The 26,135-nt window shown below is 53.9% G+C and overlaps 1 protein-coding gene and 1 non-coding gene across 2 annotated transcripts; both read left to right on the top strand.

Moving 5' to 3' along the window:
* The first annotated feature begins 220 nt into the window (after positions 1 to 220).
* On the top strand, positions 221 to 25,900 carry ep400 (E1A binding protein p400). The gene is given in 53 exon segments (XM_084690266.1): positions 221 to 367; positions 1,368 to 2,687; positions 2,827 to 2,934; positions 3,135 to 3,219; positions 5,520 to 5,872; positions 5,995 to 6,142; positions 6,145 to 6,293; positions 6,410 to 6,595; positions 6,875 to 7,015; positions 7,111 to 7,189; positions 7,322 to 7,368; positions 7,477 to 7,537; positions 7,647 to 7,736; positions 7,852 to 7,974; positions 8,066 to 8,256; positions 8,740 to 8,917; positions 9,028 to 9,164; positions 9,261 to 9,430; positions 9,581 to 9,755; positions 9,849 to 9,985; positions 10,281 to 10,467; positions 10,656 to 10,825; positions 10,924 to 11,123; positions 13,298 to 13,462; positions 14,190 to 14,348; positions 14,517 to 14,608; positions 14,775 to 15,064; positions 15,185 to 15,387; positions 15,523 to 15,692; positions 16,365 to 16,561; positions 16,653 to 16,764; positions 16,883 to 17,185; positions 17,319 to 17,393; positions 17,535 to 17,669; positions 17,750 to 17,794; positions 17,889 to 18,042; positions 18,262 to 18,494; positions 19,001 to 19,174; positions 19,362 to 19,409; positions 19,731 to 19,867; positions 19,993 to 20,049; positions 20,139 to 20,217; positions 20,401 to 20,580; positions 20,696 to 20,741; positions 20,842 to 20,948; positions 21,145 to 21,331; positions 21,436 to 21,563; positions 22,061 to 22,267; positions 22,390 to 22,546; positions 22,710 to 22,846; positions 22,985 to 23,146; positions 23,528 to 23,611; positions 23,984 to 25,900. Coding segments are annotated over 52 exon segments (8,928 nt in total). The 5' UTR covers positions 221 to 367; positions 1,368 to 1,388; the 3' UTR covers positions 24,275 to 25,900.
* On the top strand, positions 15,832 to 15,961 carry LOC146232969 (small nucleolar RNA SNORA49). The gene has a single exon (XR_014746631.1). It is a non-coding gene; the product is annotated as a small nucleolar RNA SNORA49 (small nucleolar RNA).
* Positions 25,901 to 26,135: the final 235 nt, after the last annotated feature.

Below are 26,135 nucleotides of genomic sequence, written 5' to 3'. Positions count from 1 at the left end.
ACCTTTTTTAAAGTTAGTTTTGGTAAGACCATCCACTTGAAATAGATGTAAAACACTAATCGACCCAACTCTTCTGCGGAAAGCAAAATAAATAAGATAACTGATTAATAATGCGATTTCAGCAAACTCAGCACCGTATCCAAGTGGATCTCTAGGATCTTTGACCTGGTTGATTGAGCAGATTTCTTCCTCTCGAACAGAAGTACTTCCGGTTCTTCACAGAATAGGTGGCCCGCAGCTATGTCTCTAAATGAGATATGCTCAAAACATTGAATTGATGTAGTATCTTGCAGTATCAGAAAAACCTTGAATATGAGTTTTTGAAGATAACGTGTTCGTTGATGAGACAGCTGTATTTTCATCCACTGTGAGTAGGTACGCAATTGTTGTGCATGCAATAATATTAGCATTTATTTACCAAGCACTGCAGGCCTTAACATAGCTAGAGCTAGCTTGCTAAAGGTAGCTAGCTTACTCTTTGCGACAAAACAGTTATCAGTGTTTAATATATCTCTCATGTGATGAATATTGGAAAACTAGAAACTAAATTAATAGAAAGGCGTATAGTTGAAATAACACTAGACGCGTTTTGATCCGTAATAGATGCCGAGTCGTTACGAATAGCTAGGGTAGCTTAACAAGCACCCGTATATTGCTACAGTACCCTAAGCTAGAGAGTACCACGCTCTTGTCAGCGAGCTACAGTTCATTGTATTTAATTGTTTGCTAGGTAGGCTAGCTACACATCCATTAAATACAGTGTTGGAATAAACAGTGCTGGTTATTATGTTAATTACGATATGTAAGTAACTTTAGTTAATAACATAATTATTGTATGTTTCGTCTGTATCTAGCTAATGTACCTTGGCTTATGTACTGTACTGGGCTGTCAAATTCTAGCGTTACTTGGGTTAGTGTAATTGTTGGAATGGAATAGATTCCGCTTGTGCGCCACAGTGAAATAAATGTCGTTATAATCAAATTTAATAATTTAGCTAGCCAGAGACTTTATGGAGAATGATAAATTAGTAATGGGAGATACATGAAACATACGCATTTCAGATTAAGCCGCAGCTTTCTGCTTCTCAACGGTAGTGTATGCATCAGGAGTTAGACCTAGCCCATCTTGGTAAACAATAACATCAGTAGTACGCCATGTTAACACCCATTTGTCTCCATATTCGGCCTTTATAAAACCTTTAGTCAAAGTAATCTTTGCATTTTGGTGGTTGGGGGAATTTGGGGAATTCAATCAAACATTTGGTAATGATTTGGATTTATTTTACATGGATATATCCTGTTTTGTTCATGTGATGCTGGTGTGTACTATTGGCAGCTGTAATTTGACATTTGCACCTTGTCCACAGGTACTGCTTTTAAATAACGCAATGCACCATGGAAGTGGATCACAGAATGTGCAGCGTCAAGTTCAGAGATCAAAGTCTGAAGCGGAAGACCAGCAGCCGAACCTGGCAACCCAGCAGCAAGCAACAGTCAACCACCCTCAATCCCCTGTGACCACCATCACATCTGCAGCCAGTCCCTCAGCCCCACAATCCCCCAACTACCAGATCATCATGAGCCGAAGCCCCGTGACAGGGCAGAACATGAACATCACCTTACAGAACGTGGGTCAAATGGTCACCGGCAACCAACAGATCACTCTGACCCCTGTGCCCATCCAAAACCCCACCTCTCCTGGCTTTCAGCACACAACCCAACAGTGGAGGTTTGAACATGCCACATCACCTTTAATCCAGGTCACCTCACCCCTGCCCCAACCCATGCAACCCCAAAGCCCCACCCAGCAAAGCCCGGGCCCCCTGCAGGGGGTCCAACGGCCAGGGGCCCCAGGAACAGGTCTGGGCATGTGCGGACAGAGTCCAACCAGATTCGTCGACCCCGGCATGTTGATGAGACAAATGAGTTTAGGGAGCCCGACTGTAGGTAGTCATTTTGTTTACCAAGATGGCACAGGACTGACCCAGATTACTCCCGGCGCTGCCGGCCAGGCCCAGCTGGCCTCCCCCGGCGCCCCAGGCTCTGTACGGGAGCGGAGGCTGTCCCAGCCTCACTCTCAGACTGGAGGCACCATCCATCACCTGGGGCCGCAGAGTCCGGTGGCCAGCGGCACGTCTCTGCCCACGCTGGGAAGCCCAGGACACATCACCACGTCTAACCTGCCTCCTCAGATCAGCAGTATCATCCAGGGGCAGCTGGCGCGCCCCATGATCTACGAGAAGATGGCCCAAGGCGGGGGTGCTGGGATGGGAGCAGCCGCCACCTTCAGCATGCCCTCCTCCATCCCACCGTCCAGCCCGTCCCTCACCAACCCTTCCCAAGGGATCCCCAACACCCCTCTCAGCCCTACAGGCATGTCCATGGGCTCCGTCAAGAAGCAAACGCCCAAAAAGCTGGAAGAAATAGCCCCCTCGAGCCCCGAAGTGGCCCAGCTGAGGAAGCAATGCCTGGAGCACCACGCCAAGAAGATGGAGGGGCTGAAGGAGGTGTTTAAAGACTACCTGATCGAGCTGTTCTTCCTTCAGCACCTCCAGGGGAACATGATGGACTTTTTGGCCTTCAAGAAGAAGCCTTCCGTGCCACTCTTCACTTATCTGAGGCAGAACGACTTGGACCTTGAGGATGAGGAGGAAGAGGAGGAGCAGTCTGAGGTCATTAACGACGAGGTGTGCTGTTTGTTTTTTTCTCCAAAAATTTGAAACAGAGAAACTTCCATTAGCTCTGTTTTCAGAATCACAGTGAAAACCGTTGTGTGTGTGTTGGTGTGTGTGTGTGAATGTAATTCAAAATCTGTGTCGATCCCAGGTCAAGGTTGTCACCGGGAAGGATGGACAGGCGGGAACGCCGGTCGCCATAGCGACGCAGCTCCCGCCCAACGTTTCGGCGGCGTTCTCCACCCAGCAGCAGGTGCAGGTGAAGAGCAGTGAAAGGGAGGGGAGGGGGGGCTCTCCTGAACACAAGCCCGTTCACAGAAGGAATGCGTCTCGCACAGTTTATAGCCACCATTTTTTTTTTTTAGTTTTTTTTTTAAGCGATCCAAACTGAAACAGTTTAAGTTGAGGTATGGGGTGTGAAGGGATCCCATGCTAACCTCCAGAGGGTGTCTCCACCAGGGTCACCCCGGAGGAGCCGCCGGAACCATGAGCAACCCCGGCGACATGGAGGGTTTTAAGAGGCAGCAGGCCATGGGACAAGCAGGTAAGGCCTTCAGAACCCCCCCCAGTTTGGGCTTCCTCCCCACTTTTCTTTCTTCCTTTTTCTGTTTGTTAGTTCGTTTTTTTTTTTTTTTTTTTTTTTTGTTTTCTTCCCTCAAATTGCTTCTGCTTCTAGATATTTGGCACCTTCTACTAGCGCTGTTTGTAGAAGTCCTAACCCGCGGAAGGAGAAGTGTGGGTCTGTTCGTCAGAGCGTCATCGTCGCTGTCTGTCTACGCAGTGTTTATTTTCTTTTTAGGTTTTTTTTTTTTTTTGCGTTTTGAGGGTATTGTGTGTTTTGAATCCCAGATCAGGCTAAGAGGTCCCGGATTGACGTTGGTCGCCATGGGCTGATTTTCCAGCATCCTGGTGTAGCCAATTTAGGATCGCCTGGCGTTCCTCTCCAGCAGCTTATGCCGACTGCGCAAGGTAGGAGTGCCACTACCAAGGCCGTACTCTGTTCTGTTCGATGCTGCTGGACGTGAACCAATCGACAAACAAACTCGCCCCCAAAAAACAAAAACTCCAATCCAACATTGAATGTCTCCAACAAAACTTCCAAGCAGCATCAACAAACTCGATCTTCATCCATCATTTGGATACTTCAGCAGGCCTAAGGAAGTTCAGGCTTAGCTTCTGCCAGCGCCCTCTCGTTCTGTCAGAAGGGAGGATGAGGAAGAGGAGAACCAAGTCTTGAAGAAGAGTAGCCTCACTAGGAAGATGCCATGTCCTTATGATTTGACTTTCTTTTATGTTGGCCGTTGATCATCCGTCTCCATCCATCTCTTCCTTTTCTGAAGTTTGTTCCTCAAATCATTTTTTGGATGGACTTCCCTGTACCGGCGGAGCTTTGGCTAATTCGGAAGCAGAAAACGGGAAGTGGGAAAGACCAGGAAAAAAAATGATCTCTCTTCAGTGGGATGTGTTTTGGCTTGTTACTTTTTTTTAGTTTTTTACTCATCGCCATCCCTCCTTCATCTCTCTCCCAGCCCTTTGTCTGGTCTGCATCGTCAGAACGCACCTTCGCCAACATGTCGACCTCTTCAGTTCCGTCCAGTCCATCAAGAGTCTTTGTCTTTTCCCCTCCATCGCTCATCTTCCGTTGGTCTCTCCATCCGTGTCCATGGCATACCGTTCTGACTGGGGCTCTCTCCCTCAGCCGTGATAGGAGGAGGGGCGGGCCGTGCTGGAGGAGGGGCGGCCCCGTCACGGGTGGTGTTTTTTTTGGGGGGGGGGGGCGCGTGTGTTGAGGTGTGTGTCAGGGCCAGGTGTTGGTGTCGACAGGGAGGTAAGACAGACGCTGCTTCAGTGTGCCCAGCTCTGCTCAGGCCTGCTGCCTGCTGAACCCACCCCACCCACCCCTGTGTCTCCCCTGCTCACTCCTGTGCTTTGCTATGTTCTGTACCGCCCACTAAAAGTCCAGGCATTTCAAATGCCTGCAGTTCCGGGCCAGAGTGACATCGCTTCATGCATGCTGAACATGTGACATTTGTGTGTTAGTGATTGTCGAGTTCCTGTTTTTTTTTCTTTTCTTTTTTTTTACCTGTTTGTTTCTTTTATTCATTCCTTCTCTATCCCTCTCCCAAACTTCCTAAACCCTCTGTTAATGCATGACCCAAGTTTTACTGGTTTAATCACATTCTCTCTTTACAGATAATGTTTTGGTTTGCATTACCTGAAGTAGTATTTCATTTGACAGACATGTAGATGATCATATTGATTTGATTTCTTCTGTAATCATTGTGCTGTATGATTTCCTTCTGTTCCACTCTTCCCCAGCAGTAAGAGGTAGTTCATGCTGCTGCTGGTACATACAGCCCATCCAGGTCACAAGGCCATAGCAAGGTTCTGGGGAGTTCATTCTGGAAATTGAATTAAAAAAAAAAAAAATAATAATAATACACCCAAATCACAAGTTTGAATTATGTAACATAGACCACACGTATATATCTATATTGAATGCAGTGGGAAGGGGAAAAACTACCTTCAACCTGCCGAGCAGTCTTCTGGTATTCCACGCAGGTAAATGTTAGACTAGAGGTTCCTGTGGTCCTGAGCAGAGCCCTGTTTCTCTCTGTCCCCCTTTCAGAGCTCACTGAAACTTCAGGCACCAGAACAGCCATGGCCAGTTCATTTCAGGGATTTTAATTCGTATTTTTGTATTTCCATTTTGAATTCAAGCGAGAATGGCCTAGACTTTGTTGCAAGCACCAGAGAGCCTGATCGACTCCCTCCCCACACACACTCCCATCCTCTCCGCACCCCTCCTCTGGCTGTTCCCTTGACTGGGTTCCTGTGCCGCAGGTGGGATGCCTCCAAACCCCCAGGCGGTCCAGATCCCTGGCCAGAAGCAGACCCAGCAGCAGTACGACCCGTCCAAAGGGCCTCCGGTGCAGAACGCCGCCAGTCTGCACACCCCTCCCCAGCTGCCAGGCCGCATGCCCCAGGGCATCCTCCCCATGGGGGGTCTGCCCCTGGCACTCTCCCAGCAGTCCCAGCTGGTGGATAACCCCGCCCAGGTCAAGGTGCAGGGGGCCGTGGGCGCCCCCGGGAACCCCCACGCCCAGCTCCAGGCCCAGCTCCAGCAGCAGATGCAGTCGGCCCTCCACCCCCAGCTGCAGGCTGGGCAGCTGCAGCAGGCCCAGCCCATGATGCAGGCAGGACGCGCGCTCATTCCACCCATGTCCATTCAGAACAGTTTTAGCTTGTAGTTATGTTTTGGAGGTGTACACGTTCTCAACATCTGGGATGTTGTTTTTTTCTTCCGGTTTCTCCTCAGACCGTGGCGCTAGCTCGTCCCGGAGCCGACTCGCTTCAAGCCGGTCAGAGAATGATGAACAACTCCCTCTCCATCTCCTCACTGTCCCCCTCTACCCTGGGGGCCACCACCTCCCTCCCGTCCCCCCACGCGGCGGGCCCCCTGCGCCCCCCGGCTCCAGCATCAGCCCGGCCACGCAGTCCAAGCTTGCGGGGCCCAACGGCACCTCGGCCGTCAAACTGGGGGGCTTCGGCCAGGGCTCAGGCATGCAGTCCTCCCAGGAGAACTCCCAGGATAAACAGGTGGAGCAGGCCAAACTGGTGAGGCTCGCGTGGGCACAGAGAAAGGACCGGAGCGTCGTCGGGTCGGGATATCGCTCCTCACGTTCATGCTGTCCGTGTTCTCTCTCCGCCCCCCCCCCCCCCCCCCCCTACAGGAGTCCCAGGTGCACCAGCGCATCTCCGAGCTGAGGAAGGAGGGCCAGTGGTCGGCCAGCAGGCTGCCCAAGCTTATGGAGGCTTCGCGACCCAAGTCCCACTGGGACTACCTGCTGGAGGAGATGCGCTGGATGGCTGCAGACTTCGCTCAGGAGAGGAGGTGGAAGGAGGCTGCTGCTAAAAAGGTAGGGTGGCGCTGGTGCCTTGTGTACTTGTATAGGGGGTCAAGTGAATGAGCTCGGGTGGCTGAGCGGTTAGGGAATTGGGCTGGTAATCAGTAGGTTGCTGGTTCGATTCTCAGCCGTGCCTGTGTCCTTAGGCAAGGCACTTCACCCTACTTGCCTTGTACTTACTGTAAGTCACTCTGAGTGTCTGCTAAATGACTACATGTAAATGTACTTGGTTTGGACGGCACCCAAAGTCTTGCCTCCTTGACATTTATTGCCCCCCCCTCCCCCCTTCAGCTGGTTCGTACTTGTGCCCGTTACCACGACGAGCAGAAGAAGATGGAGGAGAGGTCCAAGAAGGAGGAGGAGTCGCAGCTCCGTCAGATCGCCAGCAGCATCGCCCGGGAGGTGGACCTGTTCTGGTCCAACATTGAGCAGGTGTGACATCACTGTGGACGCCTCCAGGGTCTGTCCTACCAAACGCTCCCATTACCCTGAGCCTGGTCCAATTCTCCTTGTGTGGTTTCTTTCAGGTCGTCGAAATCAAACTCCAGTTTGAGATTTATAACAAAAGGCTGAAAACACTGAGCCTACAGAGAGCTTCATGCAAGGGTGAGCTTTGTCGTTTGATCTCACTTCTGTCCAGAGAATTTGCTTCTGGGAATTCCCCTCATATTGATCAAAAGAGTAGATGAAGAGTTGAAGAGTTTGATCAAACATATTTGCTTATGACTCGTATTACAGGACAGGGTGCTCTGACGACAGCTGAGAATGCAGAAAAAGAGAAAGAGGTAGGAGACCCATGGAAACAAACGACCTCATCACGACACAAGGGCGATCATGATATGCCATGACATATCAAACGCATCATTTCATCGTTGCATTATTTTTACCTTCAGCAAGAACCCAGCGCCTCAACCAGGAAGAGAAAATCCAGCACGTCATTGGCTGAAGAAGAACGTAAGTAATCCAGAGGCCCCGCCCCCGAGTCATGTGGGTGTTTCTGTCCTGCAGGTGCGCGTGTGTGTGTGACCGTGCGGTTGTGTGTGTGTGTCTCTGTGCCTCCCAGCACTGGATGAGGAGAGCACCATAGCAGAGCAGGAGGCCCTGGAGGTGGAAGCCGACCAGAAGAAGGAGCTGGCAGAACTGGCTAAAGATGGTTCGTTACAGTTCCCAAAAAATATATATATATATATATATCAGCTGTTGGATGACATTCCTATGGGAGTCTCCCCTCGTCTTAGTCTCACCTCCTGTGTGTGTCTGCTTCTCAGCTGAGATGCCCCTGGATGCTCTGGTGAAGCAGTACGCCGGGGCGTACGCCGACAGCTTTGACTGGCCTCAGCCCAGCCCTCAGAGTGAGGACGCGGACCAGGAGGACAAGGAGGAGACTGAAGGTACCCATCAACAAACAAACTAAAATCCCCTCACATTATGAGTTGTGCTGGAGCACGTGTTTCAGTGTTGCCTGGTTTCCTGGTCTCTCAGGGACGGACACCCCTCTGGGAAGCCCCCACGAGGCTGTGCTGATCGACTCTGTGCTCAGCGTGGACCAGCACAGTGCTGCAGAGAGGCCCAGCTCGCCCGGGGCCGACGGGAAACCCAAGAGGGACATAGCAGAGGTGGCAGCGGCCACAGACCTCATCCTGCCCAAGGGCAGCGCCAGGACCACCTCAGCTGTGAGTCAGCCTGTCCTCACACTGGGTCACAGCCTGTCTTCACACTGGGTCACAGCCTGTCCTCACACTGGGTCACAGCCTGTCTTCACACTGGGTCACAGCCTGTCCTCACACTGGGTCACAGCCTGTCTTCACACTGGGTCACAGCCTGTCCTCACACTGGGTCACAGCCTGTCCTCACACTGGGTCACAGCCTGTCCTCACACTGGGTCACAGCCTGTCCTCACACTGGGTCACAGCCTGTCCTCACACTGGGTCACAGCCTGTCCTCACACTGGGTCACAGCCAGACAGCCTGTCCTCACACTGGGTCACAGTTACATAACAGGGAGGACGATAGGGAATATTATGGATATTTTGAGTTTTATGAGGACGGAATCAAGTATAAAATGATGAGTCAGTCCACTTCTGTTGCCTGGGATATTATGAATATGATGTGATTGAATTTTTCTAATGCAGGGGGTGTGTTTGTTTTGTATTCCAGGTCCGCTGCCAGGCTCCTGTCCTGCTGCATGGCTCCCTGCGGGAGTACCAGCAGATCGGAGTGGACTGGCTGGCCAGCCTTCACAAGAAGAACCTCAACGGTATCCTGGCAGATGAGACGGGGCTGGGCAAGACGGTTCAGACGGTGGCCTACATGGCTCACTTGGCTGGGGAGGAGGGTGAGCAACATGGCCGCCCGCCCGCCCGCAGGGCCCACACGGCCCATCGCTGGAGCAGTGTGTGGGTCTTGGGTTGCAATCTGAAGGTGTCTGTGTGGTTTTCCCTCTAGGAATCTGGGGACCCCACCTGGTGGTGGTGAGGACCTGCAAGATGCTGAGCTGGGAGATGGAGTTCAAACGCTGGTGTCCCGGCCTCAAGATCCTCCTGTATCTGGGCAACCGGCGGGAACGCAGAGCCAAGAGAACGGTAGCTAGCGGGGTCCTCCAGGGTTCCCACACGTGCCTGCTGGTCAGCGCGGTCGCGGGGAACCAATGTGAACTGTTGTTGTTGTTGTGTTGTCAGTGTTGGGCGGAGGCCAACAGCTTCCACGTGTGCGTGACGTCCTACAAGCTGCTGCTGAAGGACCAGAGCCACTTCCTGCGGAGGAGGTGGAAGCACCTGGTCCTGGACGAGGTGCAGCTCATCAAGAGCATGTCCCAGAAACACTGGGAGACCGTCTTCGCCCTCAAGAGGTGAGACGCACTCGCAGATACCCCCCCCCCTCCCTCTTCCAAAACGCTGAGGTGTCTGAAAGATCCGGGCTTTTGTGAGAAAGCATTCATGTTGATTGTTGTTGTTTTGTGTGTGTGTGTGTGTGTGTGTGTGTGTGTGTGACTTTTCAGCCAGCAGAGGATCCTCCTGATCAACACTCCGCTGCAGAACACCCTGAAGGAGCTGTGGACCATGATCCACTTCCTGCTGCCTGGAATCACACGGGCCTACTCCGACTTCCCTGTGAAAGCAGGCACCGACCAGAACCAGGACTACTGCCACAAACTGGTCATCCGCCTGCACCGGGTAGGTGGAGAGCCCCGCCCCCTCGCACACCCCACCCTGGTGTGTTTTCCCAGCTGTCCGCAGTCCTGCTCAGGTCCGGCTGTTCCTCCTCAGATGATCCAGCCCTTCATCCTGAGGCGCTCCAAGAGGGACGTGGAGAAGCAGCTGCCCAACAAGTACGAGCACATCCTCAAGTGTCGGCTGTCCGGCCGGCAGAAGAACATGTATGAGGACATCCTCACCCAGCCAGGGTCAGTCACTCCCCTGACCGCATACTCGCTCTCTCTCGCTCTCTCTCTCTCTGTCTCTCTCTCTCTCTCTCTCTCTCGCTCTCTGTCTCTCTCTCTCTCTCTCTCTCTCTCGCTCTCTGTCTCTCTCTCTGTCTCTCTCTCTCTCTCTCTCTCTCTCTCTCTCTCTCTCTCTCGCCACCCCTTGCGCAACACAGCACACAGTATTTGTTTTAGTCTGTTCAAACTCATGCACGCCCTTGCTAATGTTGTTTCCTGTCGCTCATGCGTTTGCCCTTTGCTCTCCGTCGCCCCCTAGAGCCCAGGAGGCGTTGAAGACGGGCCACTTTGTGAGTGTCCTGCAGGTGCTGATGCAGCTGCAGAGGGTGTGTAACCACCCTGACCTGGTGACCCCCAGGGAGACCAGCAGCTCCTACGTCTGCTCCGCCCTGCAGTACCACACGCCCTCGCTGGTGCTGGGGGCCCTGCAGGACGACCCCTGGAAGGTAGGACACACACACACACACACACACAAACTGGCACTCAAGAAGAAGCTTCTCACTCACAGCCATTGAGACCGTTCAGGTTTTTGTGTGAAATGAAAGAAGAAGAAAAAAACAAAACTAAATTTTTTTACAACTGGTGTGATCTCAACAACTCCAACTCCTTCTCCCTCCTCCTGTCCCCCTGCCAGACGGTGGACCTGTCCCTGTTTGACCTGATCAGCAACGAGCGCCGTCTGACCCGCCACGAGGCGGAGAACGTGCTGCCCAAGCTGAAGGTGACCCCCCAGCTCATCCAGGAGATCCACAGCAGCCCGGACCCCCCGGCCAGACCCAAACCCTGCAGGATCAAACCCATGAGGTCGGGACGGCGACCACACGCCACACAAACAACCCTCCCGCTCGGTGGTGAGACATGCCAGGGGCAAAGCGGCTCTGATTCTGGGATGTGATTGCCAGGTTGTTCCAGCCGGTGCAGTACGGCACCAAGCCAGAGGGCCGTCTGGTCGCCATCACCAGCGCCTCCCCCTCCCCTCCCACCACCACCTCCGCCGGCCCCACCACCACCACGGCCCCTTCTGTGTCCACCCAGCCGGCCCAGACCAGGGGCAAGTCCCCCGTCACCACCACCACCACCACCACCAGCAGCAGCTCCCAGGGTAAGATCACATCTGCTGGAGGTCCCCTCCACTAGGGGGCGCCATTGGCTCAAGGAAAAGGCACTCGTTTATATTGGCAACGCAAATCTGGGACGTAATGATCTCCTTTTAAGCCCGATGAGCTTGGAGTGTGTGTGTGTGTGCCGTTTTAAAGCTCATAACATCAGCCTTGCTGTTTTGTGAGGCATGTGTGATATTATATTTTAATTTTAGTTGGTTTACTCTAACATTTCTGTGTGTCATTACTACCATGGCATTTTCAAATGTGTTTTTGCATGGGAAAGTGCACCATATTGATGTGCACCATATTCAAAAACAAAAAAAGGTTAAATTCATATTTATAAGCCTTAGGTTTAGCCTGGCACCCGTTGACTGGAAGCCTTGACTACAAATTCTCCCGATATTGAAGTGCTGATTGCCCTGTAAGCCAGCCAGCCCCAGGTCACGCAGAAGGACAGCCCCACTGAACCAGAGCTGTGTACATGTTGTCTAACAGTAAGACCCCCCCCCATCCCAAACCCCCTTGTCCCTTACAGCGTCTGGAGGGCCTGTTCAGAAAGCCCACAGCAGTACTCCAGCCATCACCACCTCTACATCCCCTGCTGTAGCCCCCTTTGGGAGCCCCACCGCCAGGCAGCATGTGGTGGGGGACCTCCCTGGGGCTCCGGCCCCTGGGGCTCCCGCCCAGGCGGCGGTGGGCTCCGTGGCCCAGGTCCCCCTGCCCGGCTCGGCTCAGGGGCCCAGGCCGGCCCTAGCCCCCAGCCAGGCCCTCCAGCCCAGCCTGCTGCCCCAGAGGCTGGTTCTAACATCCCAGGCCCAGGCACGGTTGCCTAGTAAGTCAGTGGCCTCCGCTCCCCTGCTCCCCTGCTCCCCTGCTCCTGGGCAGCAGAAGGCCTGCTCTGAACACAGGGCTTGTATAGGACCCTGCTGATGTGTCTTTGGGGCTTGGCTTTAACTAAACAGGTATTTTATTTGGGGGGGCATTTAAAAAACAACTAAATGGGCAAAGTATCAAGTATTAATGTAAAAAAAAAAAAAAAAAACGACATTTACATTTTATATATCATTTAAACTAAGCTATTTAAGCCTAATTGATGTGATATATTAAGTGAGACCATTCGTTGAAATTACAATTTTAGATTCACAACCTTAATGCTTAGCTATGGCCTCGGTAATTCAAATATTTCACATAATGCAATTTTTTCTCTTATTAAAACTGTTAGCTATTGACTGAGTAAACCAAACGTCCAGTGCTTTCCAGTCTGAACGACCACATCAGCAGCTTGTCCACTGACCCTGTCTTCCTCAGTTGGCTCTCTCTAGACTTGCATGTCCACACCGAATGCTGCCCCAACCAACCACACCCAACCATTTTAACCTGTTTAAACACCGCCCAATGCACCCAACCCCATTGGAAATTGGTTTCTCCCATTTTACTAATCTTGTGTGTTTTTTTGTGTCAGCCTACCTGTGCAAGATGAGATCCCCAAAGCGTTTTGGGATCCTCTATGTACAGGGGATGTTGTTCCTGTTGTTGTTGTTGTTGTTGTTTGTGAGTGTGTGTGGGGGGTGAGCGTGCGCTGTGCTCTGCGTGTGGAGAAGGTTCCTCACACACGGAGGTTCTCAGACGGCTCTCTGCCTCCCGTGTGAACACACCAACCTTTTCAACAGCACCGTCACGTCCATCATGGAGACCGTTTCACAACTCAGCGGAAAATAGACGCTGCTCCTCCTGTCGTCTTATCGTTTTGCTCGTTTATTTAAGCGCTGACCTTCATTTACAAAGAGAAATGTGGTCGTTTAAGGATGAACTCTCGCCATTCTGAGTCTACCTTGCGTCTCTGGCTGGAGTGGGGATGGTGTTGAAAAGGCCCAGTTAAGTGCAAAGCAGCTTGAACTGAATACATAGTCTGTTTGTTCCAGGATGTGTGTCTCCTGAAGGCCTCTCTGTTCAGGTTCCTCCCCCCTCCTCAGGGTTGAGCGGAGGCTCTGCTGTGAAGGAGCTGTCCACTTACTAACCCACCTCGGTTCTGCATGGGCACACTTTAGTTTCACCCTTCAACTAACTGAAAAAAAGCTGGGTCAAAACCCCCCATTTTGGAGCAGTTATTTAACTAGAGGTGTGTGTGTGTGTGTGTGTGTGTGTGTGTGTGCGCTCTTCCATCCTACTGAAGGTGGAGATGTGGTGAAGATTGCCCAGCTGGCCTCCATAGCAGGTAACCAGACCCGGGTGTCCCAGCCAGAGACCCCCGTCACCCTGCAGTTCCAGGGCAACAAGTTCACCCTGTCCCCCAGCCAGCTGCGTCAGCTGACGGCAGGCCAGCCCTTGCAGCTCCAAGGTACACTCGGTAAAGTACAGCCTGCATACATACTCTCTCCTCCTCTTCCTCTGTCGTTTTTTTTGTCCAGCCAGACTCGTGTCTGTGTGTGCTGTTTATGTCAGAAATATGAACCTATCAAGTATTGCACAGTCAGTCGGTGAAGAAGTTAAGAAAGCTTTATTACTTGCGGCCGGCCCACAAGGAGACAAAAACATGACGCCATGGTGCTACAAAGGTTGTCCACTAGCATGCTGTGCTAGCTAACCTTTTAAACGAAACCGCTCTTCACAGACATGGGTTCATACAACTGTCACATGGCTCTCCTTTCATTGGCTCCCTTGCATAGACCTTGAGTGTGTGTGTGTGTGTGTGCGCGCTCTCTGACCCCTCAGCTTGACCATATGATAAACATCCTTCATGGCCTCTCCAGTAAGATGGTCAGCCCAGGTCACCTTGTTTAAGCCGAGTGTTACCCAGAGTTCAGATTTGGGGGCAGGCCTGTCTTTGCACACAAAGAATGCTGAACACAGAATCATTCTTATACAGGATAACTGTTCTGACAGTTGAACATCTTGAGTATAAATGTCTCAGTCACTTTCAACATGGAATTTCTCCCTTTCCAATTTGAGTTTTTTTGTCCCCCAATTAATTTGAACAATACCTCCTGAAAGCCCCATTTGAGAGCCATTCAGTGGTTGTCCAAGTAGCTGTTTAATTGTTCCCGTGTTGTGTCTGTGTGATGCAGGCAACATCCTGCAGATCGTGTCGGCCCCCGGCCAGCAGATCCTCCGGCCGCAGGGCTCCATGGTGATGCAGACCGTACCCCCGGCTGTGCCCGCCTCCAACTCCTCCTCCTCCTCCACCCCCGGCACCCCTCCCCCCGCCCCCCCCGCGGCTCAGCCAGGTGAGCGCCGGCCTCACCTGCACCCCCCCCCCCCCCCCCCAGCACTCCTGCTTGTACGGGTCTCTGCTCCTTCTTGCCCCTGTGGCAACACTGACCTCTCCATCCCCTCTCTCCTTTTGTGTCTCTGTCTCTCTCTGTCTCTCTCTCTCTCTCTGTCTGTGTGTTAAGGTCCAGGGGTTAATTCCAACTCCACCACGACCACCACTCCCAGTGGCAGCTCCAAGCCTGTCGCCGGTGCGGCAGGTCCGGCCGCCCCACAGGTGAGAGTCTGGCTCTTGGCCACCTGTCGTTTTACCCTCCCTGTCACCAGACTGGTTTAGAACGGGGCGCAGCTGTGTCTCACCGTCTTCCCTCTCTCCTTCTCTCCCTCTCGTCCCCTCTCTCTCTCTCCCTCACTCCCTCCCTCTCTCTCTCTCCCTCCCTCAGGAGTCGTCGGAGGAGAGGAGCCGCCACGTGGAGGAGCGTCTCGCCCGTCTGTTCAGCGCCAACGAGCGGCGCTGTGGGAGGGGCGTCCTGTATGGAGCCGACCTGCTCCAGGCCTGCTGCGTGGCCCCGGGGGCCCCCCACTCGGCCCTCACCGCCGGGGGCTGGAGGTGGGTGGGCAGGGAGAGCTGTCACCGGGCCCAGAGGACCTGCGTCGCCACCACCACCCACCTCCAGTCCGCTCTCCTCTCCACCGCCGATCGCCTGGAGGCTGGGAGGAGCTGTGTCCAGAGGTGCTTATCAAGTCTCAAGTTCACTCACACTTTGACCCGTATCAAACATCTGACTTCCATTAGAAGTCTAACCGATCCGTATGTGAAGTCAGTCAACACTAACTGTGACGGTCTTTCTAGGTTATCCTGTGTGGTACCGGCCACTGTTGCTCCTCCCCCTCAAATGTACGCGGCCAATCCCCCGGCTCCTTACAGCTTGGAGCAGAAAGCTCTGGTCCGCAGGCTGGCGGAGGCTGCTGCCCCCCACAGCACTGAGGTCCACCAGCTGGCCTGTGGCCCCCTCCTCCAGTTTCCAGACCTGCAGCTCATGCAGATGGACTCAGGTGAGCCAGTCAAGCCCCTCTGGAACAGAACAATGTCGGCAAAAGTCGGCAAACAAGAGTTAAGTCGACCCCTCAAGTATTTTCCAGAACTTTGTATCCACTAATTTTTTTTCTTTTTTTTTTTTCTCCCTAAAGGTAAACTGGAGGCTCTGGCGATTTTGCTTCAGAAGCTGAGGTCGGAGAATCGCCGCGTGCTCATCTTCACCCAGATGGTGAAGATGCTGGACATCCTGGAGGCCTTCCTGGACTACAGGCAGCTCACCTACGTCCGCGTGGACGAGAGCCTGACCCTGGAGGAACGCCAGGTAGACCCCCCCTCCCTGTCTGCACCCACCAGCTGTCCTGCTCCAGCTACTGTGCAGTGGGCCTACTTACTGTGCTCCATACAGCCTGATGGTTGGAGTTGAGTCCCTCTCACAGCGCTAGCGTCCTTCCCAGTGTCTGTCTCCCCCTCTAACACCGGTAGCTCCCGGTTCAGTGCAGTGTTCTGGCTCTCCAGGGGGACAGAGCAGAGAGCTCTCTTCCCTCCCTGCTGGATGCTGTTCCTGTCAGGGCCTTCAGAGACGCTCACATTGGACTGCCCCAGATTCTGCCCTTCCTAGAAGCTTTCCTTCTTCGATCACTGCTAGCTGGCACTCGTTTTCTGCTCTGGCTTGACTTCTCTGATCTAACCAACATCTGCATTTGTTTTTGACCTTTCTTTCCCTACTTCTCTCTGTCGGCGATCTGTGAGTGAACTGTACTTGAGGATATCTGTAAATCCTTTAAGCTATGTAGCACAATTCTACACCTTGTTTTGAGTTGGACATAAGCAATAGCATACATTTATCTCCAGGAATCTTAAGTGGCATGTCTATTGTTCATACAGGAGTTTGAGGTTAGAGTGAATGTTTCCGGGCCACTCATTGGCCAGGATAGCGGTCCTTCTTGTGGCTGCACTGTTCCTGACCCCCCCCCCCCCCTCTGGTTCCCCTCAGGAGAACATGAAAGCGTTTAACAGGAACCGCCAAGTGTTCTGCAGCATCCTGACCCATCGCTGCTGCTCGGCCGTGGGCGCCATGTTTGACGCCGACACCATCATCTTCTACGACACGGACCTCAACCCCAGCATGGACACCCGCACCCAGGAGTGGTGCGACAAGATCGGCCGCTCCAAGGACGTGCACATCTACAGGTGCTCCTTGAACTCTCTCGGGGCCAGCTGGTCCCACACCGCGTTCTGTCTGTGGCGCAGGGGACTAACTCTCTCTCTCCCTCCTTCCCAGATTGGAGAGCGGGAACTCCATAGAGGAGAAGCTCCTGAAGAACGGCACCAAGGACCTGATCAGAGAGGTGGCTGCCCAGGGCACCGACTACACCCTGGCCTTCCTCACGCAGGTAGGACATCCAACCCAGTCAGGGTTTTGATTTAGTCTCCTGTTCTGCCACCTTGGACTCCATCCAATCCCCTGAGAGATGTGTTCCTCCACCCTGCTGTGTCCTCGGCCTCCCCCAGATGACCATCCAGGACCTGTTTGAGGTGGAGGCAGCCTCGGGGGAGAAGGTGGAGGAGTTTGTGGTGCTGCACCAGGAGCCGTCCCCCTCCGAGGCCATCTCCCCGCGCGTGGCCCGGCCCTACATCCAGGCCCTCAGCAGCATCAGCCTGGACGCGCCCCCGCAGGAGCAGCAGGAGGAGGAGGAGGAGGAGGAGCAGGGGGGCCGAGTGGGGCCGGAGACCCCCGGGGAGGAGCTGGAGAAGGAGGTGCCGCTCAAAGACGATCCCTCGCAGATAGAGGAGCTCAATGCCGTCATGTGCCAGGTAACCAAACGACTACAAAGTGTTCTTACTTAGTAATGACTTGACTGACTTTATTTACTGGTAGGCTAATATTTCAGTGTTCTTCTGAGACAGCAGTACTTTTTCCCTAGTGACCTCCCTCTCTCTTCCCCAGCTCACGCCCATAGAGAGGTACGCCCTACATTACCTGGAGTACGTCCACGTCGGTGACGATGAAAGCCTTCTCAAGGTGAGGAGGTCACTTTTTTTTTTTTTTTTTTTTTTTTACAAGCAAACATCCCCATTACAAAAATGTCTCAAAACTCTTAACAAACCCCCCAAAAACGCCTGGATTTCTGCTCCCTTTCCCCCCTCGACTCTGATTTCCCAGGAGCGCCTGGACTGGGTGAAGCGGGGCTGGGAGATGAAGCACCTGAAGAAACTCAAGTGTGAGGAGGAGGGGAGGCTGCTGGTGGAGGGAGAGGTGGACTTGTTCACCTACACCAGAGAGGATGCCTACAACATGGTAGGCTGGGGGCTCCACAGCGCTCTGCTTTAATCAAGTCCGAGCACACATCTCTAACCCTCGTGCCTCTCTGTCCACAGGAGTACGTGTTCGACGCGGAGGACGGCCAGACGGAGATCATGCCGGTAAGCTCATCTCTATTTAACGTGGCGTACATGTGTGTATGAGGTGTACAACGCGTGTTCTGACGCGTGCTTGGCGTGTGCTTGGCGTGTGCAGCTGTGGACGCCGCCCACCCCGCCCCAGGACGACAACGACATCTACATCGACTCGGTCATCTGCCTGATGTACGACGCAGCGCCCATGCCCGAGTCCAAACTCCCTCCGGTCTACGTCCGCAAGGAGCACAAGAGGCTGAAGATGGATCCGTCAGGTGAGCTCTCGTCTCTCCTCCTCCTCCTGATCCACTTCCTGGTTGTGGTGGCGTGGTGTGTCCCGGCCGTGCCAAATGACGTTGTGTCCTTGGGCAAGGCACTTCACCCTACTTGCCTCGGGGGGAGAATGTCCCTGTACTTCCTGTAAGTGGCTCTGGATAAGAGCGTCTGCTAAATGACTACATGTAAACGCCGGAGGTGTGGTGTGTTGGGAGCAGCAGGCAGGAAGAAGAAGAAGAGCCACGGAGAGACGGTGGTGCCTCCGCGCTCCCTCTTCGAGAAGGCCAGCATGCTGAAGGTCCGCCGCGAGGGCAAGGACCAGAAGAAGAACTTCTCCCTCAAGCAGCAGGCGCCCTTCGCCAAGCCCCTGCCCTCATTGGTCAAGCCGGCCATGGAGGCGGGCCAGGACAACCCGGAGTGGCTAATCAGTGAGGACTGGGCCCTGCTACAGGTACCGCCTCCTAGTCATGTGATCTCTGTATGCAAAGGATATCTCTATCACATAGTGGTCCGGTGGATTTAATGGTAGCTCATATGTAGACGTGGTATAGATACAAACACACTGAATTTGCAAAGTGATGAGAAGTTTATTATTTGTAGTAACCTAATTAGATGACCTAGTAACAAGGTAGAGATGTGGTATTATATAGTTAAGTAGTAACTATTTAGTTATCCAGTATAGTAAATGAGTTTTAACGTAATTCGTCAGTTAGGTATGATAATATAGTGTGAGAGTAGTATGTGGGTGGTGGTGACTGTCTTTTATTTTATATTGTATAGCTCTGCCAATATTTAGTTGTACATTTTACCATTTTGTTTCCTGTATGAACCTGCCCACCAAAGTAAAAGTTGTTAGTGAACACTTACTTGGCGATAAAACCCCGTTCTGATTGTGTGTGTCAGCATAGTGTGTGAGTGTTGTGTGGCTGGTGACTCTGTCTTCTGTCTGTGTGTCAGGCTGTGAAGCAGCTCCTGGAGCTTCCCCTGAACCTGACCATCGTGTCTCCCGCCCACACCCCCAACTGGGACCTGGTCAGCGACGTGGTCAACTCCTGCAGCCGCATCTACCGCTCGCCCAAGCAGTGCCGCAACCGCTACGAGAACGTCATCATCCCCAGGGAGGAGGGCAAGGTGAGGGGGCAGGGGGGTGAGGGGGCTGGGGGTTCAAGGGGTAGGGGGGCGAGGGGGCTGGGGGGTGAAGGGGCAGGGGCGTAAGGGGGGTGGGGGGGGGCAGGGGGGTGAGGGTTAACCATGCACACGCCTTACAGAACTAGCGTTCGTGTGGCTAACCCTACTGCTGTTTGTTGTCGTTTACTAGTTGGTGTACGAGGCCAACCCCAAGAAGAAGACTAAGAGCATCTACAAGGTAAGCCGGCGTTCGACGTTGTTGACGAGGTGAACCGCTTTGTGGAACCGCGGCCGTGACGTGTTGGTATGGCGCTGAGAGCTCTGTTGACGTTGGTCTCCTCCTCCTCCTCCCTCCTCCTCCCCCCCTCTCTCCTCCTCCCCCCCCCCCCCTCTCCTCCTCCCTCCTCCTCCTCCCCCCTCTCTCCTCCTCCTCCTCCTCCCTCCTCCCCCCCTCTCTCCTCCTTCTCCCCCCCCTCTCTCCTCCTTCCTCCTCCCCCCTCTCTCCTCCTCCTCCTTCCTCCTCTTCCTCCTCCTCCTCCCCCCTCCCTCCTCCTCCCAGTCGAAGAACAGTCGTCCTCTGAGGACCTGTCAGATCTACACCCAGGACGACAACACCACCCACTTCCAGCTCTACAACAGCCGCTTTGAGCTCATGAAGATCATAGCCAGCAAGAGGAGTCCTCCCATTAAACCTCTGTATGTACCAGGCTACCTCTACCACTCCCCCTTTAAAAATAAATCACATAGCTATCAACTTAAAGCTCTCACTGTTTCAAAGTCTTTAAGTACGTGTGGTATTGTTTTCTGCCCTCTCGTCACAGTTTGGGAATGAACCCCTTCCAGAAGAACCCCAAACACGCGTCAGTCCTGGCAGAAAGGTGAGAAAGGGTTCAGTGTCTGCTCATGGTGCTCTCTGTCCAGCGTGCCTCCAGGACTAAATGTGTGACCTCCTCCTGCCTTTTTACAGCGGGATCAGCTACGACAAGCCCCTCCCTCCCATCCAGGTGGCTTCCCAGCGAGCCGACAGGATTGCCAAGGAGAAGAAGGTGTGTGTGTGCACGATTTGGACCAAGTTGAAGGGGTTCCCTCAGTTCCCCTGTTGTATGAGCTGCCGTCACGGAATGCAGTCTGTCTGTCAGATGTGGTCATGTGCTCAGTTCACAAAGCTGAAACATGTGCTGTTTGCGTGCGTGTGTGTGCGTGTGTGTGTGTGTGTGTGTGTGGTCCAGGCCCTAGCAGAGCAGCAGAGGACCCAGCAGTTGGCCCAGCAGCAGCAGCAGGCTGGAGCTCCCCAGGCCGCGGCCCAGGTCCAGGTGCAGGTCCAGGCCCCCAGCGTAGCCCTGGCCCCGGGGGTCCCCCAGGCCCCCAGCGTGGCAGGGGTGGCTGCTGTGCCCAACACGGCCGTCCTGGTGAGCAGGAGGAAGCGCCCCCCCCCCCTCGCTCAGATTGTGCAGACGGTTTTCATTTCTGTCTCGTGAGAGGAAATGAGGATGGGGTTTCTCATGAGTGTCTTGTGTTTTCCAGGCGGGGGCAATCAAGAACGCTTCTGTCGGCACGACCATCCAAGGGGGTAGGTTTTCATTTCATCTACATGTGGGGGAGAAAGAAATGTATATACATTTACTTTTTGAATTTCTATCTAAATTGTTTCCCTTTTTGTTCCCTTCCAGCCACCGTAGGGGGGAATGTGATTGTGAACACTGTTCCTGGAGTTTCTCCAAGTCCCTTCCAGGCCAACAAGCGTCTGGCTTCACCAGTCATCCCAGGCACTCTCTCTGTAAGTCTGACTGTTTCCCACTGCTGTCGTAGCTCAGTGCAGCGTCCCACAGAGATGAAGGAGATTTAACTCCTTTCATGTGCGGAACACTCTGGAAACCACACTCTCACAGTAGCTGCTCGTGCCCCTGAGGGAGCAGATGTATCGTGTCGTGCAGGGATCTCCATGGTCTCTCTCTGCTCGTGTTTTTCCACAGCCCGCAGGAACGGCCGTGGCCCAGGTGGTCCAAGCCCAGCAGAGGGCCGCCCCGGCTGATGTGGTCGCCATAGCCACAGGCCAGGGCATCAGGGCGGTTACCCCGGCGACCGGCTCAGCGGTGGTGTCCACCACCCTGAGCCCTGTCCAGACTCAGGCCCGCCCCCTGGTCACTCAGGTCACCCCAGGTACTGCAGGCTCCTCCGCCCAGGAACATGCTCTCTGGAAGGTCCACTCGTAGGTCTGACTGGCCCTCTCTCTCCCTGTCCCCCCACCCCGCTCCTGTCCCCAGCCCCAGGCATGCATCTGGCCCAGGGGAAGCCCATCACCCCGACCCACCTGCACATGTTCCGCCAGCAGCATCAGATCCAGCAGCAGCAGGCGACCTCCCCCCAGATCAAGGCTGTGGGCAAACCCCAGGTACATCCACACACCCTCCATACACGACCTACCCCACACCCTCCATACACTAGCTACCCCACACCCTCCATACACTAGCTACCCCACACCCTCCATACACTAGCTACCCCACACCCTCCATACACTAGCTACCCCACACCCTCCATACACTAGCTACCCCACACCCTCCATACACTAGCTACCCCACACCCTCCATACCAGTGGTTTTTAGCCCTGGTCCTCAGGGACCCCCTGTCCTGCATGTTTAGATGTTTCTTGGCTCCAACACACCTGATTCAAATGCATGTTCGTTACCAGGCTTCTACAGAGCTAGATAACGACCTATTTGAATCAGGTGTGTTGGAGCAGGGAAAAATCTAAAACATGCAGGACAGGGGGTCCCTGAGGACCAGGGTTGGGAACCACTGGTCTAAAACATGCAGGACAAGGGGGTAAGGGTTAAGAAGCGCTTCTCTACACACTAGTACTACTGACAACCACCCCCCCGTTGTCTGCAGGAGCTGCTGAAGCTGCAGAAACAGAAGCTGCAGGCCGCAGCCGTAGCAGCGGCCCAGAGCCAGCAGGCCGGAGCTGGCCAGGCGGCCGGGCAGGTCCAGCCGGTCCAGGCCGCCCAGGCCGGCCCCCAGCTGGCCTCCGTGGCCACGTCCAGGCCTGGCACCGTGCTGAGCGGAGCCACCGTGGCCAACCTGCAGGTGGCCAGACTGGTAAGAGCCGCTGGGATGGGACGCAGCCCACCTGCATGCTGTCACTACCCTGGGGAATGTTCTTTGTCTGTTCTGGACGGCGTTGGCTTTGAGGTAACTGTGTGTGTGTGTGTGTGTCCCAGACGCGGGTGCCCACTCAGGGTCAGATCCAGACGCAGGCAGCCCAGACCGCCCAGGTGACCCTGACCAAGCCCCCTGTGGTGTCTGTGCCCGCCGTGGTCTCCACCGCCGGCGTCACCGTAGCTGGCATCAGTGTGGCCATCGGGCAGCCTAAGACAGGTGGGGCAACACTACGACAAAACAAGCGCTCCTAATGTCATTGGACATTATTGTCATGTCACGCGTTCTTGAGTGTGTGTGTGTGTGTGTGTGAGGGAGTTGTTCCCCAGCCTCCCCCTCCTCTGACCTGTCATATCTCCTCCTATCCACCGGGGGGCGGCAGGCGGGCCGGTGTTGACGCCCCCGTTCCCCCAGATGCAGGTGCAGAAGGTGCAGCAGCTGCTGCAGATGAAGCAGCAGGGGGCCCAGCAGCAGAAAGCCGCTCAGCCCCAGCAGGGCCCGGCCGCCGGCCAGCAGAAGGTGAGACTCAGCACACGGGGCCACCAGGGGGCGCTCGTTTCCCATCGAAAACCCCGTCGCGAAAGCTTACGGTAAGGACAAATGTTTTAAAGGCAGCTTACGTTGACCCTCGTCCCTCCACCCTTCCCTCTCTCTCAGATGGGTCCCCAGCAGGTGACGGTGCAGGCGGCCTCGCCCGCCCTGCAGCAGCAGAAGGTCACCTACACCACCACCACCCAGATCCAGCCCGGCATCAAGACCCAGTTCTTCACCACTCCCATCGCCCAGGGCCAGAAGCCCACGGGGGCCCAACAGCTCCAGGTGAGATCGCCCTCACAGGTCCCCCTCAGCCCAGCTCCACAGAGGGGGCACGGAGGCTTGTACTGCACTTAGGTTAGCATAGGTTTATAAGGTTAGTATAGGGTATTATGGGTAATTAGAGGTTTAATATACTGTATTGAATATTGTATGTTAGGAGGCTTACTATATTTGAGCTTATCATAGATGTAATCTAGGTTCTGTGTACTATATGTAGCGTTATGCCAGGTTGCTTTGTGTGGTCTTGTCCTAAGAATTTCAGTGCCCAGTCTTGACCCTGTGTTGTTCTGTGCGTCTGACATTAAAAGACTTGAACTTGTGTCGAGGTATAGGGCGGGGGGGTTTCCGTGTTGGTGCTGATGGTCCTGTTTGCTCTGTCGCCAGGTGGCTAAACTCCCCCAGATCGTGCAACAGCAGCAGCAGCCCACTTTGGCCAACATCCAGCAGATCGTGTCCTCTCCACAGCAGGTAGGGACACATGGAGACGCCACAGGAGTCCAACAGCACCCTACTGAGAAACCACAAGAATCCTAAAGGCATTCGTCCTAGTCTATATACTAGATCTTATTGGTCTAATACAGAGGTCTTCAACCCTGGTCCTCAGGGACCCCCTGTCCTGCACGTTTGAGACGTTTCCCTGCTCCAACACACCTGATTCAAATGAATGGATCGTTATCGAGTTATGCAGAAGCCTGTTAACGACCCATTCATTTGAATCAGGTGTGTTGGTACAGGGAAACATCTAAAACGTGCAGGACAGGGGGTCCCTGAGTACCAGGGTTGAAGACCTCTGGGCTAATAGATGATGGCAGTTCTTTCAAGGTGTGTGTCCTGTGTTAGCTCCAGACCCAGACGGTGGCCCTGAGCCAGGCCTCGCCCTCGGCCCCTGCCCAGGTCCAGATGTTCCCCGCGGGCGTCACCACCGCCCAGGTGATCCAGCAGAAGCTGCTCCAGGCCGCCGCCGCCTCCTCTCAGATCCAGAGCCCTCCGGCCAGCAGCCCGGCCCCCCAGGCCACGGCGCCCCCCGCTGGAGACGCCCCCGCGCAGCAGCCCCCTGCCAAGGGCCAGGCTCGCTCCGGAGGGGCCCTCAGAGCCAAGACCCCAGCCAAGCCCAGCGGAGGCAGTAGCTAGGGAGGGCAGCTCTGTTGGAGCCCCCACCGTGTCCGTGTAAATAGACTCCCAGAGGCAGGGCGTCCCTTTTGAGGGGAGCCAGTGGGGCTGGGTTTGAGGCAGTGGGGCTGGGTTTGAGGCAGTGGGGCTGGGTTTGAGGCAGTGGGGCTGGGTTTGAGGCAGTGGGGCTGGGTTTGAGGCAGTGGGGCTGGGTTTGAGCCAGTGGGGCTGGGTTTGAGGCAGTGGGGCTGGGTTTGAGGCAGTGGGGCTGGGTTTGAGGCAGTGGGGCTGGGTTTGAGGCAGTGGGGCTGGGTTTGAGGCAGTGGGGCTGGGTTTGAGGCAGTGGGGCTGGGTTTGAGGCAGTGGGGCTGGGTTTGAGGCAGCACCAGAGGTCGCCCCGTGAACAGCTCGGCTATTCAAACACTGTCCTCTTCTCAGCTCGCCTGCAGTGTCAGCAGATCTCTCTCTCCCCCCTCCCCCTGGTTTCGAAAGCTTCCCTCTGCACCAACGTGTCTGACTGCAAGAGCTGATAAAGTACAATTCATATCGTCATCTTGATGAATATATTCCCTTTTGCTGGGGGGGCCTATTGGTTGGTGTGTAGCTATTCTGGGGATTGAGCTGTCCTATAGAATGATGTTTAGTGTATCCATACTTTGTCCCCTGCCAACCCCCTCTCTCTCCCTCCCTATCTCCTTCCCTCTCTCCCCTCTCTCCCTCCCTCTCTCCCTCCCTCTCTCCCTCCCTATCTCCTTCCCTCTCTCCCCCTCTCTCCCTCCCTCTCTCCCTCCCTCTCTCCCCCTCTCTCCCTCCCTATCTCCTTCCCTCTCTCCCCCTCTCTCCCTCCCTCTCTCCCCCTCTCTCCCTCCCTATCTCCTTCCCTCTCTCCCCCTCTCTCCCCCTCTCTCCCCCTCTCTCCCCCTCTCTCCCTCCCTCTCTCCCTCCCCCATTTGATGTGATTCTTCTTCTTCTTCTCCTGGTTCTCCCTTATGGTGTCTGTGACTTCCTTGTTGTTTCTAGACGTTGAGAATATCCCTCTGGACCATTCTTCTCATGATAGTGATAGTAGTTGTGACTCGCTCCGCCAGTAGTACCGCTGTTGTCCACCAGAGGGGCAGCGTCCCACGCCCTCAGCTCATCCTAGCTAACTGTCATTTGTGAATCTCTTGCTTACATCCATCCATCCATCCATTACCTGAAGTATCAGTCATGGTTTATGTTCCCGATAGCCCATTCTGATAACCTGTTAGGAGTGTCCAAAGGTAACTTCTATCTGGCCTAAGGTTTTGCCATGAGAACCCAATCTTCAATAGAGATTGTCCGTGTTATAAACCACCACACACAACACAGTTTAAATATAGTTTAAATCAGTTGTTGTTTTTGTTGCCGTAAAATATTAAATCGAAATAACAATGCACGTTCCTTTAGTTATCAATTGTTTTGTTTTTTATGTAACAAATACACTGTAAACATGTACTTTGGTATCTTGTGTTTTCTCATAAATTTGTCATTTTTTTTATTGATGTTGAAGAAAAAAAACCTGTAAATAACAATGGAAAAAGAAAACATTTGTACTTGTAAAGTAGTTGTGTTTTCATTGGATTTTTTCAGCCTAATTGTAATAAAGTGTTTTGTTTTTATACACAATCCTTGTTTAGTTTTTTTTTATTAATAAACCCTGATTTGGTCAATTGTTCCATCAGGACTTCATCGACCATGAATCTCCAACGATCAACAAAGAGACAGTTGGGTGAAAAAGGAAAGTGGGGATCGATCTTTCAGCCCGGAGAGAAGCCTGCATTGCTGCGTCCTCTTATGTAGCTTTCAGGCAGATAGTGTATATTTACGGCGGAACACGAGAGTAGAATCCCCTCTCAGCACT

This window comes from Hypomesus nipponensis, chromosome 24 (genome assembly GCF_054491055.1).
Source record: "Hypomesus nipponensis isolate SF chromosome 24, ASM5449105v1, whole genome shotgun sequence".
In the NCBI taxonomy this organism is placed as follows: Eukaryota; Metazoa; Chordata; class Actinopteri; order Osmeriformes; family Osmeridae; genus Hypomesus; species Hypomesus nipponensis.
Note: the sequence above shows the minus strand (reverse complement) of the source record. Positions and strands in the feature narration are given on the sequence as shown.